The sequence below is a fragment of the Medicago truncatula genome, chromosome 8 (assembly GCF_003473485.1).
Source record: "Medicago truncatula cultivar Jemalong A17 chromosome 8, MtrunA17r5.0-ANR, whole genome shotgun sequence".
Lineage (NCBI taxonomy): Eukaryota > Viridiplantae > Streptophyta > Magnoliopsida > Fabales > Fabaceae > Medicago > Medicago truncatula.
In genome coordinates, this window is record NC_053049.1 from 26,111,157 (window position 1) to 26,126,821 (window position 15,665).

The following is a 15,665-nucleotide window of genomic DNA, read 5'->3' on the forward strand; positions in this document are numbered from 1 at the left end:
AGCTTTGGTTTTTAGCAAGGTAAAAACGGGGAGAGCTTGTATTCCCACAGACGGCGCCACTGATTGTACCTGATCAGAAGGTGACTGTCGGTGCTTTAAATGCGGTGGTTTGAGTGGTGGTAGAATGCGTCAAGAGTTGTTCTTGGAACAAAGGGGGTGTGTGTACCTGCAGGCGCTTCGACACTCAAGTCAATAGAGATCAGATAGTGAGGGTTTAGAGGAAGCGATAGATTCTACCTTGGAGACTGCTAAGAGTCCCTTATATATAGAGGTGGAGGGCTGCAGAGCCGTTGTGATGGCACACCAGGCTCTGGCGGTTACAAAATCGTAGGAAGTGTAACTGCCAGAGAGATTATTGCAGGAACATGCAGAGAGATGTTGTGGTTCGTTAGAACCGGTCTTGCTTGCTCCGTGCACCTCCCTCGCGGGGAAGGGGTGTGTCGCAAGTAATGTTTCCTAACGTGGTATTTCGACTTTGGATTGTATTGGGCCTAAGTAAATGGGCCAAAGCTCCTTTTGACCGGTCCAGAACTATATATATATGTTAATATATTATAAATAGAGAGAAGAATTTTATAAAAAATATAATATAAAGAACAATTTTTTTGGGTGACCTCTTTTTTTAGTATGCTGAAGGAACAAATACAACACATTGATGTACTTAATGAATATTTTTTTAATGATTAAAATGTTAGGAAAAGGATGTGGTTTATAAATTATGAAGTTATAAATACATATATTACAAACAAAGGAGGGAAATATGGCTAAAATTGTCAATTTTCTTTATAGTATGATTATCTTTCTTTCCCTATTTCTAGTTGCAACGAAGTCTGAACCAGGTAAGCCATTTTTAACCATTTAAAACTTTCTTATGTACTTCATACATAATATATTATCCCATTTTAGTTACACTTTTTATTCTCATTTTTTATTTTATTACAGGAGGTCATCGATGTTCTACTGATTCTTTTTGTCCACCAAATATGTGCCCTCCTGGTATGACACCAAAGTGTGTGCGTTTTAGGTGTAAATGTGTTCCAATCGGGTGGAAAAATTTATCTCATGTGCTCGCATGATTCTTCATTTGGTGTCAGACCCAAGAGAGTCCACATATGCTCTGCTACAATATTGCACAAGCCGTCATTTAGTTATTTTCTTGCCAACCAATAAATTGATTTCTTTTTTCTTTCTAAAATTTCAAGAACTTTTTAGTTATATATTTATACTGTAAATTAATGATAATGAAATAAAATAAGAGAACAAATATTATTTATATTATCTTCTTCTTCTCTATATTTTATATACTAGTATTCAACCCGTGCAATGCACACGCGAAAATGTGTTTTATTGTAATGAGCAAATGTTAACTTTCAAAATATAATGCATAAAACTTAATATATAATATAATTCATAAATAATTTAAATGAGTATCATGTTGCAAATCAAAATGTTAACCAACGATACACTATTTAGTTTACTTTAGTTTCAATACACAACATTGTCAAATAAATATCATCAAATAACCACATCACCAAAATAAATATTACATAAATAAACGATAAACTAATAAAAAAAAGTTTTTTTCAACAATAGATTCAACATCTCTTGATGGCTCCAAATGCCACTAAAAAAGAAATGAATGGAAAATATTAATGAATATAAATTTATATTTCTAGTAAATAAAATTTATTGTATATATTATTTAAATATATCCAATATATTGAATATAAATATTTTTTTAGGAGTTATGGAATACAAATGTTAATAACATATTGATTGATTTATACCTTCATTATAAATAGAAACATAAATTAAATATCTATAGCCCCATGTTTGAGGAATATAAAACTTTAATCTAAAACCGAATACTTATAGCCTCCCGTGTTTAATACCTATAGTGGTTGTACTTAATATGAACCATATACAACTCCACTCGGATTACACCAACATAGACCATGGTATACAAATAATAAACTTGCCTATTAAATGTTTGCAGAAGCCCATAGTTAAAATTATTGATGACTACCTATAACTTCAATTTATCTTTTGCTAGAGTCTAGTTAAGCTCTGATTAGGGTATCAGACATTTATGTTTATTGTCATTTATTCATTGTTGGATTTTATTTGATGAGATTATGGTTATGTATTTGAAACCTGCGATATGGTGTTGAAATTCATTTACCCATGTATTGAGGATTATTCCATGTTGTTGAGATATTTTGTATGATGATTTTTCACGGCGAGTTTTGAAAACATATTTATACATGTTTTGAGAAAAATGAAGTTGTGACGTCTTGAGCTTTTTTGATTCAATTGAATTAATTCCATGATTTATTGCATATGGGGTTTAGGGTGTTACACTTCGCATGCTTTTTTTTTTTATGTATATGGTTTAGTTTGATGAATCTTTAAATTAGTTTTATACTATTATACTTCAAGAAAGTTAGGGCACTTAACCAAATTTTAGTGGGCACTACAAACTTGTTAGGATTTGTTTGATCTAGCAATTTATTTTATGATAAAAAATGACTAATGCTTACATTACAAGTCACATTAGAACTAAAATGATATTCAAATACAGTAGTTTAGAATCTTGAAGCATATAAATCTTCATGTCCTTATATTATTTACTATTTTCACAAGTGAAATGTAGGTACCTTGTATTCCAATAAATGTACCAATGATCATAATTGCTATGATTATGATCAATTCTAACCCAAATCTCCTAGCAGCTTTGTGCATCTTTAAGTAACAAAGGCAAGGAAACAACAATGAAATTGCCACACTCAAGAAAGCACCAATAAAAGCCATAATGTATCCAAAAAATGGAACAAATAGTGCAACAATTACACTACTTACCACAATGGATGTTCTAACGAGAATGCTAACAGGTCTTCTCTTGCATAGATGCCATTTTTCCTCAATGGCATTGATTATTGGAGTGATTACAATAGCATACTTTGTGAAAGGATTAACTATTGTGGTATATATTGCTATTTTTGTACTGATTTTATTTGTTGGTAGATTTAATGTGATTTGAGACTTTAAATGATCTCCAAACATCATGTAACCTAATATAGCCACGGTTCCATAGATAATTGTACTTGCAACAAAGCAAACCAGCAAAACCTGCAAAAAAGCAAAATATCACTTTGATAAAATTTTGAGGGTGCAACTTGTGTTTTTTTAAACAATATATAGATCACTTTGTAATTTTTTAAAAATTATGAGCCAATTTGTAATTGTTTGAACAATTATTGGGGTAAATTTGAAAATTTTGACAAATATGAGGACTAAAATGTAAAATTTAAAAACATTGTAAGAAAGAATAAATTTGAAATTCCTAGACTTTAGGTGTCATATGAAATTCTCTAAATTTAACCTGAACAAAATATTGCATAAATTTTCATTATTTTGAAAATTATCCAAATTATCATCCAAACAATGGAATCTATCTAAAATAATTTAAAATTCCCTCAAAAAAAGTATATCATCTCAAAACATTCCGCCATCTAAGATCTAAATTTACAAATCTTTTGTTTTTGGTATTTTTTTTAAAGGAATTTTTATATTTTTTTTACGAAGCCAAACTACCTACTGAGACCTTAAGATTAACATATTTCAAGGTCTCAAGTCAACACCATCAAACCAACCCTAGTGAGTTCTCTTTTGTTTTTTGTCTTAAACCTTTTGTTCTTAAAGGAATGAAGCTTTGGTGATTCAAAGATTGTTTCACCAAGATTTGAACTCAAAGAATTGATGTGAATGATGATGATTATCAATTTTAGGGATTAAATCACTCAATCCTATAATTTCAATGATTAAATTGGTAATTTACTCCAATTTTAAGAATTCAAGGACTATACTAACCTTGGAAAACTGCTTTCTATCATTCATAGAATTGCATATTGTTGGCATCAAAGCATGAGCACAGTAACAGAAAGCAAAAAGGCTCATAGCAGTTGTCAATCCTCCCAAATTTACTAACTTACCTCTTTCATGAAACCCTACACCATCAACTTCTCCCACCCAAACAACACAACCAATCAAAATAACAGAAGCCACTACCCCACCAACAGATATGTAGGCCAATGCTCCTAAACTTCTCAACCAAGTTGTTGGCAATATTATTAATGCAGTGATTAACATAAAACCACTTTTACTTCCAATCTTAACTCCAATTATTGTGAAGCTCATATTTGGAAACAACTTCTCCAAATTATCACCTTCTAATATAAGAAGCTCCACAGCAATTAAAAAAAGCTCTACATATATAAAACTTGCTATTACAACTCTTCCTTTATAACCAAAAGCCACCTCACCTATATCAGCATAGGATTTGATTAATGGTTGTTGATTCATACACCTTTCTAGAAGTAAAGCTGTGTACCAACATATCATGGCAAATATGATTAGTAGCATGAAACTCAGCCATCCTCCTTGAGAAACTGCATATGGCATTGAGAGTATCCCAATACCTGAATAATTATAATCTTTGTTAAAATATTATAAGCATGTAATCATTTCTAAATAAATAATTCTTATTTAGTGAAGAAAAGTGTGGGAGTATGCCTGTACCTAAATAAGTATATTAACCTTGTAAGAATATTATGAACACAACCATTTATAATTAAAGAACTCTGATTCAGAAAATTCATAAGGTGGGAGGATTATGTTTAAGAAATTATTCAACCACGATTTAAGCTCTCTATGATTCGATTATTTGAGTTGTTCAACCACGATTTAGAGCAGTCGAATCATGACTCATGTTTCTCACCGGTAAGCCGGTTTGATATCTGATGCAGTCAGTGGCGGAGCCAGGATTATTATAAAGCCTGGGCAAAAAAAATTACAACACATTTTTTTCTCTGCAATTTTTGAGATGTAGGCCTCTTTCACTCATTGAGTTTGGGATAAATTGCATTTGCAACGTTTACATAAGAAATTGCAAGCAAATAATAAAAAAGCTAAAGAAATTGCCCAATTTATAGGAGTTTATATAAGAAATTCATAGAGATTTATATGAGAAATTGCAAAAGTTTTGGCCCAGAGCCTGGACAACTGCCCAAGCTGGCCGGGCCTTGCAACCGCCCATGGATGCAATTTTCAAAACATTTTTCTGAATTCTGAGGTAGCCATCATTGAACAACCGAAAATTTGACGAAAGGGGAAACTTGAGAGCTAAAAAAAAAGCATGTGCGTACGCAAGTTTTTTTATTTTATTTTTTTTCTAATAAGTACGTATGCAAATTTCACTAACAATATTATATATGAAGAATCATTTTCTTTTTTCTACTAATCAAATAGTTGAGCTAAAGTGGCTAATGAACTCTGTTTATAACAAAGTATTTAGAGTAACCATAGTTTTAATCATGGCTAGAACAATATATAGTCAGACTTTACTAAGATATCCTCCCCCGAAAACCAGATGATTAAGATAAAATAATTTAGTTTTTGAATTTTTGCAGACGTTTTCAAATAAATATTTTACCATACATGTTTTACTAACTAGTATGCATTAACTAGCGTGTTATTCAAAAAAAAAAAAAAAATACATTCTTTTATCCATCTTGCTAAAGGTCGTATATATGGTGGATGATGCATGTGATAGTTCTTTACTTTTTGCACACATGACTTGTGATTAAGTAGTTTTCATATATAAGAGTTTGAGAAAGTGAGAATATGAAAACCTGCCAAGGCGTTGAGTCCATTGAAACAAGTTTTGAAGAAAGAAGTTCCTCCATTGTGCTGCCTAGAATTTGAAGAAACTTGGAGCTGTCTTTCAGTCTCCATATTCTCTTTAGATAATTAGTTAATAATGAGCAATCTTTGTTAACTCTAAATGAAATGTAATAATTGGTTAATATAGTGGCATAGATTCCATAAATGATTATTAATAATGATTCACCTTGCACTTCAGTCAAATACTATAACTCCTTTCAAAAAAGTGAAAGTGACATTACGTGTGTTTGATTAGATAATTATCATCTTTAATGTTTTTATAAGAATTGCTTTTATCTTTATTAACAGTCTATTTCAAAAAAAATCTTTATTAACAGTCGGTCCCCTTTGCTAAAATCCCTCATGGACTGACTCAACAATTTATTTTACTTTTTTTTTTTTTAATTTGGTATCCAATCCAAGGATCGACTAATCTAAGGGGACCAATCTCACCCCAAAGGGAATCAAATCTGATACCTTGAGAGAAGCACATTCCAAGATTACAAACCAACCACTCGGCCAACCTCAAATGGATATTTATTTTACTTTCTTAGATAGTGGTTATAGGACTAGAGGAATTTAATAAGAATATAAATTTGTATCATTTACTAAATTATGACAAAACTTTTTATCTATAGTATAGACTATCAAAAATACTGAAATATTTAATTTATGTTTCCACATAATATTTTTATCTCTTTTCAATACAATTCTGTTTTGAATTTATTGAAAATTAAAAGTAATTTTAGGATACAAATTAACATTCCGCTGTATATAGATAATTGTATTTATTAATACACGGGAATTCACATCTCAATCAAGGGTCTTGCTAACTACTGCCCTCAGAGCAATGGTTAAGGAAACTAAAAGTAGCAGTTTTGCATTGAAAATTACAACTTTTTAACTTTTAGAAGGTTGAATTCAACACTTTTCACCATTTCCCAACAAATTATTTATATTTATGTTTTCTTAACAAATGCCCCAAGGACACTCTTTAGCAATGTTCTAAAAATTGAGTGTTAACTCGCCGAGTTTACGTTTTTAGGTACCAAAATCGTGTCAACTCGGAGGTGAACTCAATTTCTGGTAAAATCGGCATGTTTGACGAGTTCGACTCGAGTTAACTCGGTCAAAATCGGTAAACTCGGGTAAACTCGAGTAAAATCGGAATGTAAGTCTAATTTATTTTTTATAGTTTTATTAACAACTTTAGGAACTTGAGAAACTTGCCTTTTTGAATGGTTAAGACTTAAGAGATTTATTATTTTGCAAGTTTATTTTGTATTTTGGTGTTTAGTTGAACATAATGATTTATTATGGTGGTTGAAAACCTTTATAATGTAGTCATATTTTGCACTATTGAACTATTTACAATATTATATTAGTCTATATATATCATGTAAATAATAAATTTTATTTAATTTTAATTTTAGATAAACTTATATGAGTTCTCGAATCAAGTTTACCTGAACAAAACTAGTTAAGGTAACTCTTTAGTTGTAAAACCTTGCTCTTTAGCATTTCCCCTCAATTAATAGTGTTAGGTTGCTATTTATTTAAGAGGTAAGCAAGCACAATGTACAGAAGACCTCGCATGTGTCCTGATCGTTTCTTTTTGTGATTATACGTGCACGATGAAGTACCTTTTCATATAGGGGCTGCTTTCATCCTTTAAATATTTTTTCCCCTTTAAATATATATCACAGCCATAATATTATCAATGCAGCTTTTAGTACTTTATTCATGTTTACCCTCTCTCCATAGACTTAATTGCTATGAAATTTGCTTTTTAAGCATTATGGTTTGCTCTCAAACACCTCAAAATAAAAAATATCTTTTAACGATAGTTAACTTCCGTTCGCTCGTAAGCAATGGTTAACCATCAACCCATCATACGGAAATTTGGAACACATTCATATATATTAGAAACGATAGTTCACTACAGAATGTCCCTCAAAGAAACGGTGGTTAGCTATGGTTGACATTTATTTGAATTGCGAAATGATAGATACAGTGACAAACTGTATTAAGAAAATGTTAAGACTTCTGTATTTCCTAACATCTTTCCTTAATTACACACCATCACCTCCTTTGATTTTGGCAAATAACAAATTTAATTGGCTGAGACTTTTTCTCGATCAATTCTTGATAAAATCTCTCTAGATAAATAGCAATGCTCGTTTAACTTTCCACCATCATGCGAAGCTTTTTGCAACAATACCATCTTCCCTCAAAGCTTTCTTCAAAGGCTTAATACATGCTTTGGTCCCTTAACTTATTTTTGGTTTTCATTTTGGTCCCCTAACTATAAAGTGTCTCAATTTGGTCCCATAAGTCTTCCTCCGTTTACTAATTTGGTCCTCTCCGTTAGTTTTTTAATGTCTAAATTTGGTCCCATTTGATTGCATGTCCATTGTATCTAATAGTGAACCGTCAGCACCTAATTTTTCACTGATCATCATCTTCTCTCTTCTTCCTCATGTCTTCATTAACCTTTTCCAGATTTTTTTTGCTTTTCACAAACCTCAATCCATTCTCTATAATGGAAACTTAAATTCACAAAAAATTAAAAACCTCAGATTTACAGCATCACAAAAAATCAGTAATCAAAATATCTCAAAAATGAAATATGAGTTTCATCAACAAAATCACCACAACAGAGAAGAAAGAATAATTCATCCTAATCTCTTTAATTCCTTTAAACCCCCCATTTTCGGTTCTGAATCAGAATCACAATAACCTTCAATATAAAAAAACAATCAAACAAATCTTAATCAGAGTCACAATAATGAGCTGAGAGATTTGGGAAAAGTGAATGAAACTCATAAATTGAATCAAATGGGTTTGAAGGAATTGGATTCAAAACCTAGAAATTCAATGATTCAAAAACAAAAATAAATTAAATGAATTTAAAACCCAGAAAAGAAAAGGAAAAGGGAAAGAAGAATAAAAGGAAAAAGTTACATTAATGAAGAAAATTAAGGAAAAGGAAAAGGAAAGAAGAAGAAAAGGAAAGAAAAAGGAAAACCGGAAAAGGAAAGAAGAAGAAAAATGGGAAAGAACGAGAATGAGGGGAAGAGGAAAAAAGGAAAGAAAATGAAAAGGAAGAAATGAGGAGAAAGAAGAAAAAATTATAGGCTGGTATGAAAAATGGAGTAAAAATTATGTTGAAGATGACTAAGATGAGGATGAAGAATAGAGGAAAAATTAGTTAATAAATGGTACACTATAAGATAGAATAGACATGCACAATCGGACGATCCTCTTTTTAACTAAAATATCAAATGGTTAAAATTAAAAAACTTAGTAAGGTCTATGGTGGACCACCTATAATGTTGGTCCACCTTAGACATTTAGTGTTAAAAACAGACGGAAAGGACCAAAATGGTAAACGGCAGAAGAGTTATGGGACCAAATTGAGACACTTTATAGTTAAGGGATCAAAATGAAAACCAAAAATAAGTTAAGGGACCAAAGAAATTATTAAGCCTTTCTTTTATGTGTACAAAGTTTTGATGTCTTTTGTTACATATGTATAATTTTATCACTTTGGTTATAGTGTCTTTTTTTAATTTAGTTTGAGTATTGTATAGTTTTTTATTTTTAAAGATATTCCTAAAACAATGCTTGCATTTTATTTTATATCAAAGATAAATTATTGAGACTTTGTAGGTAAACCTAGACTCTGAGGTGCCGTATTTCATACCAAGTTTTGTATTGAGTTGGATATTTCGTATAATGAGCAAAGTTCTAAACACCTTCATTTTCTTTTTCTAAGAAATGGAAAAACATTTACAATGAAGCCACCGCCACTTGAAGCATCATGGGCCAACCTAAGATTGAAAGTGATGGTATTGAAAGAGATGGTTGCATAAAGCTTTCATGAGGGTGGATATTGAATCATTGGATCGGTGATAGTTAACTACCGTTTCGAACATAAATGTGTTCTGGATTTATGCATGACAAGTTTGGAACACAGTTAACTCGTTGATGAAAGAGAGTTAACTAACGTTACAAGGAAAATTATCATTTTGGGATGTCTGAGAACAAACATGTTGTCTAAAGTTAAATTTTCCATTGTCATAAGACCCCTTAAATATTTTTTCTGAAGTATTTGTATGTTGTATCTTTTGATCTAATAAGAGAATCACAACAATTCAGATGTAAAATTTAGGATAGATAAGGTTGAAATATGATGATATTAATTAATGAAAAATAGAATTAAGGATGGAAATAGGCTAGACCCTCATAAAGGGGTCTACTAACTAGCCTACATAAGATCCATGCTAGATTAGGTTCTTTCTTAAATTGAGAAGGCTAAGATATTTTTTTATAGGCCTATTTAAGGTCAGAAAGTTTGCTTTATATGCCACTCAAAATATGCTCACATTCCCCTCAAGTTGCTTAATATGTTCCGGTATTTCAACATTGGGTCCTAGTACCCCCAATCGTTGTGGTTAAGTAGTTACACACTGATCAGGTCCTAACTAGTGATGTGCCTGATACACAGACTACAAAGTGTGAAATTATAGAAAAATTATATAACATATACCATGCATCGTATTTGTGTTATATTTTACATTATCAAATTTATACCATGCATCAAATTCATATTATGCATCAAATTAACATCATTCAAAATGTTCAACCAAAATGGGTTTTTTCAATGCCTCTAAAGTTTTGATGATAACAAAGTATAAAAAGAATAATTGGATATGTTAAGAAATTTTGTACATATGTAACAAAAGATATCTAAACTTTGTACAGAGGATATTTTATGGTCATGCACACTCCAACACTTAAGTCAGTAATGGAACTAAGAAAGAGTGTGTAGAAAGTGTTGTGAGAAGTGAATCATAACCTTGAGGAGCATGTTGGTCATAACCGTCTATGGGTTATGCGGCGTGTGATTAGGGACGGAGAAGGACACGCGTACGGTGATTCTTGTGCGGGGACGCGATTCTGTGTGGCATAGTGCATCCAAGCTGGCGTGCTCCTTCCGGCGCGAGCCTTAAGGCGCTGTTAGTTTAGGCCACGTGTCAACGTGTGATTGGTCTTCTGACTGGACTAGAACATAAAGTATCATTGAGATGTGTCCCCCTTTTTCACCAAAAGCATGAAGATAAGGGATACACCTACAATTGAGTGCCTTAAACAATTCTAGAAGCTACTTCTAAGAGTTGTAAGGCACTTTTAGACGCTTAATCAATTTGGAGCCTTTAGGTTCTCAACCGAAGTTGAGACCTTTGGTTTTTTGAGACAATATCAACATTCTTGGGCACCCACATCATTACAACTTTAGGAACTTCGAGTCTCATAATGTGATAATGAGGTGTGGTGTGACCAAGCCTTCCACAATAATGACTACTAACATTGTGAGTGTGAGGTTTACCATCCTCATTTTTGTTTACAAAAGAGTATTTTTTTTTGTAAGGTATTTTAAAATAATCTCTTTTGTCTTTTGATTTCATGTTAATCTTAATCTCACCTTTGGAAACTTGTTCTAGCTTAAGAGTTAGGAATTCAATTTCCATATGTAGGGTAGGACAAGTTTCACAACGTGAAAAATTCATCCAATTTGAATCATAGTTGGGTGAATTTTGTTTGGGTGACTCAAGGCAAGGAATTAAAATCTTTTCATTAACAAGATATGCATGTTTTTCTTTTAAGCATTCAAAATCAATTTTAAGATGTGAGAGCTCTTTTTCTAATTTTAAAATGTTTTTCTTTTGAGCTATTATTTTCTCAAAAGCATTCAAAGCCTCACCATGCATTTTTTCTATGGCTTGTTGTAATTTCTCATAGGAAGGTTTAAATATGGAAATGGAGTCGGATTAAGTTACCTTGTTTTTCTTCTTATTTGCATGGCCCATGAAGCACAAGTTCACAACTTCATCATTTTTTGTGTCACTGACCACGGTTTTGACATCATTGTCTTCTCAAGTAATGTAAGCTCTTCTTCCTCTTGAGCTTCTATTTGAATTGGATTTTCCTTTGCCTTTGGTTAGCTCCGAACATTCATTCTTGTAGTGACCAACTTTTTCACATTCAAAACAACTTACTATTTTATCCTCTTTTTCCGATTCTTTTCCTTTGAGTGAAGCCTAAGTTGACTAGGTTCTTGATGTAACGATTGTATTGTCTCACGAACAACCCCATTTATTCTTCATTGAGTGAATCTTCATCGGATTCACTTTCATCTTGAACCGAAGAAGTAGCGATGGACGAAGTGCCATTTAACGCAATTGATCTAGACTTCATTTGTAGGATCTCATGTTCATGCTCCTTGAGTTTGCCAAATAGAGTGGTGTGGTGATTCCAAGGGTGTTAAGCCTTTGCTATTCAATTTGGAACTGACCGGTGACGATCAAAGTTGTTAAATAGTTGTTCACGATACTCCGATGTGACAGAGGTTGAATCTTCACGGTGGAGGATAAAAGTGTCAGCAGGAACGTTAACACTCCAACGTTCAAGTCAGTATATGAGCGAGGTGGTTATGCGCGAAAATTTGTAAAAGTGAAGTGTACCTTGAGGGTGATGCTGAGTCACCCTTATATAGGCGCAAAAAGCACTAACGGCTTCTGCAAAATGGCACCATCATGGAGTTTCGTTGGGGATTGCATGTATGGTGGAGATCACGTTGAGGCGTGCTCCTGTGTTAATCCGCACATGACTTCGTGTGTTCCACCACCGTTTTTGTGTTCATTGGGCTTTTCCCTATTGGGCGTTATGTGATTGTGCTTCGAGCCAATTTGGAACAAATTTTACAATTTTTCATTACTCACTCAGCATATGTATGGCGTGACACCACCTTATTTCAAGCGAATTCATGAACTTTTAAACAAAAAAAGATAAATTAAAATAAAATAGAGAGGGGACATCTATTAAGTTGATGCTTGGAAATATAAAATACCATTAATGAGAATGGGGTGAATATGCAAATAACAAAAATTATATAGTAAAATTAATGTGTAACATACATTCATAAATTTGACATAGATAGTGGAGTACAACAATCTTTTATTGGAGCAAGGTAACTTACAAACATGTTTCATAGGCAACCTAGGTCTCACATAGAGTTTTGGTGTTTGTGCTTGTTGTGAAATACCACAACCAACTTGTTAGGATTTGTTTGGTCTAGCCATTTACTATATGATAAAAAAGGATAGATGCTTGCATTGGAAGTCAAAATGGAACTAAGATGATATTCAAATATGCATGAGGGACACAAGCATACTCCACTTTCCTCTTTAATTCATGAACAAGGAGTAAATCAACGAAAAATATATTTCACTAATTAGTATTATACATTTGTAGTAGAACTCAAATAGTTTATTTAGAAGCTAGAAGCATAACCTTCATGTCTTTATATTTTTAACTATTTGAACAAGTGAACTGTAGGTACCTTGTATTCCAATAAATGTACCAATGCTCATAATTGATATGATTATGATCAACTCTAACCCAAATCGCCTAGCAGCTTTGTGCATCTTTAAGTAGCAAATGCAAGGAAACAACAATGACATTGCCATGCTCAAGAAAGCACCAATAAAAGCCATAATGTATCCAAAAAATGGAACAAATAGTGCCACAATTACACTGCTGATTACAATGCTTGTTCTTATGAGAATGCTTAAGGGTCTTCTCTTGCATAGATGCCATTTGTCCTCAATGGCATTGATTATTGGAGTGATTACCATAGCATACTTGGTGAAAGGAGTTATTACTGTGGCATATATTGCTATTTTTGTACTGATTTTATTTGTTGGTAGATTTAATGTGATTTGAGACTTTAAATGATCTCCAAACATCATGTAGCCTAACACAGCTACAGCTCCATTGATAATTGTGCTTGCCATAAAGCAAACCAGCAAAACCTGCAATAAGCAGAATATACTTTAATAAGAAAGACCAAGAGCATATAGATGACATGGATCTCTTTCGGTTTAACTAAATGTATGAGTTCAAATCCAACTTTGAGAATGTAGCAGTGTTAAATCTCTTGAGGAAGAGTTTTGCAACCTATCATACTCTTATCTGACTCAAGAAATTAATCTTCAGTCGCGTGCAGAGGATACCCAATTCACACAAAGAAATACTTTATTAAGAAAAGGAGCTTCTTTAAAACCACATAAAACTTCGTTTTTTTTTCTTTTCTGAAAATATACCTCTAAGGTGCTCCGCTAAGAAAAGTCAAGACAAGGACCCTGTAATGTGGCTTTATCTCTTAAAAATTTGATTAATGGAGATAATGAAATTTCAAAATGTTCCTCAAAATTTAAATCTATGATGACATTAGTCTTCCTTAAAATAAAAGGATGAATGTGAACATGATTATCAATTTTAAATATCATTTTGAAAATTAAATTGTTCAAACACCTAACAATTTTATGATTAGATTGGTGATTAAATTATTTCCCTCTAGTCCGTGATCACAGCTCAGTTGGTAGGACAATGCATTATTATATGTAGGGGTTGAAGTTCGAACCTCGGACACCTCACTTATTCACCTTATAAGGTGAATTCTAGCCACTAGGCTACCTGACCAAAAAAAAAAATCATTTCCCTCTGGAGAAAAATGTGATAACAAGGCCACAACTTACCTTTGAAAACTGCTTTCTATCATTCATGGAATTAGATAATGTTGGCATTAATCCATGAGCACAGTAACTGAAAGCAAAAAGGCTCATTGCAGTTGACAATCCTCCAAAATTTACTAACTTACCTCTTTCATGAAACCCTACACCATCAAATTCTCCCACCCACACAACACAACCAGCTAAAATGAAAGAAACCATTATCCCACAAAGAGCTATATAAGCCAAAGCTCCTAAACTTCTCAACCAAGTTGATGGTAATATTATCAAAGCAGTGATTAACACAAAACCACTTTTACTTCCAATTCTAAGTCCAAACAATGTGAAACTCATATTTGGAAACAACTTCTCCAAATTATCACCTTCTAATATAAGAAGCTCCACAGCAACTAAAAAAAGCTCTACATATATAAAACTTGCTATTACAACTCTTCCTTTATATCCAAAAGCAACTTCACCTATATCAGGATAGGATTTGATTAATGGTTGTTGATTCATACACCTTTCTAGAAGTAAAGCTGTGTACCAACATATCATGGCAAAAATGATTAGTAGCATGAAACTCAGCCACCCTCCTTGTGAAACTGCATATGGCATTGAGAGTATGCCAATACCTGAAAAAGTATATATATTAGAAATCGTGGTTGGGCCTAACACAACCCCACAAAACCGGCTTGTGAGGTGAGGATTGCCCCCACTTATAAACAAAGTGTCAGGCCAACTCCTAACCGATGTGGGACTCTTAACAATATATGAACTTTTTTAGAATATTATACAACATAATCATATATAGATGAAGAAATTTATTTTAGGGAAGAATAGTAGGAGGACTAGTTGAGAGTATAGTGTTTTAAAAACTAAATTGAACTAGATGATTCAACCAGTTAAACCTATATATCGATTTGAGCTGGTAAACAACGGTTTAACCCTGGTTTGAACGGTGTAAAGCAGTTGAATCATGACTCAGATGTCTAGTAGTTTAATGTTCGGGCCAGTTCTTAAAACACTGCTTCGAAAATGGGGAAGGGAAAAGCTTGATGAAGCTTTATATTGTAATTTTCGAAATAGTATTTGAATTAGAATGAGAGCTAAGAAAATGCATGTACATATGCAACTTTTCACTAACAATATTATATTTGAAGAATCGTTATCTTTCTGATAATCCGCCAAACATTTTCAAAGAAATATTTTACTAGCTACACTAGCATGCATTGCATAAATAGTTTGTTATTAAAGAATGTGAACCTGCCAAGGCGTTGAGTCCATGGAAACAAGTTTTAGAAAAAGAGGTTCCTTCATTCTGCTGCTCTGAATTCGAAACCTGGAGCTGGCTTTCTGTGTCCATAT

At 32.6% G+C, this 15,665-nt stretch overlaps 2 protein-coding genes across 3 annotated transcripts in view; both read right to left on the reverse strand.

Annotated features, from left to right (window-relative positions):
• Positions 1-5,892, reverse strand: part of LOC25502686 (amino acid transporter AVT1I) — a 49,658-nt gene extending 43,766 nt beyond the window's left edge. Inside the window, exons 1-3 of one of the 2 annotated variants that reach the window (XM_013590237.3) lie at positions 5,691-5,885; positions 3,871-4,478; positions 2,513-3,129 (exon numbers count right to left, since the gene is read on the reverse strand). In XM_013590237.3, coding sequence (XP_013445691.1) covers positions 2,611-3,129; positions 3,871-4,478; positions 5,691-5,793 — 1,230 coding nt within the window. In that variant the 5' untranslated portion in view covers positions 5,794-5,885 and the 3' untranslated portion in view covers positions 2,513-2,610. Of the gene's footprint in view, positions 1-2,512; positions 3,130-3,870; positions 4,479-5,690 lie in introns of those variants that run through there. The other variant, XM_039828514.1, reaches the window with a different exon arrangement.
• A 6,785-nt stretch (positions 5,893-12,677) lies between these two features.
• On the reverse strand, positions 12,678-15,665 carry LOC25502687 (amino acid transporter AVT1I). The gene is made up of 3 exons (XM_013590238.2): positions 15,564-15,665; positions 14,325-14,932; positions 12,678-13,598 (listed from the first exon to the last, which is right to left on the reverse strand). The coding sequence occupies exons 1-3, from the start codon at positions 15,661-15,663 to the stop codon at positions 13,080-13,082; spliced, it is 1,227 nt and encodes a 408-aa protein (XP_013445692.1). The 5' UTR covers positions 15,664-15,665; the 3' UTR covers positions 12,678-13,079.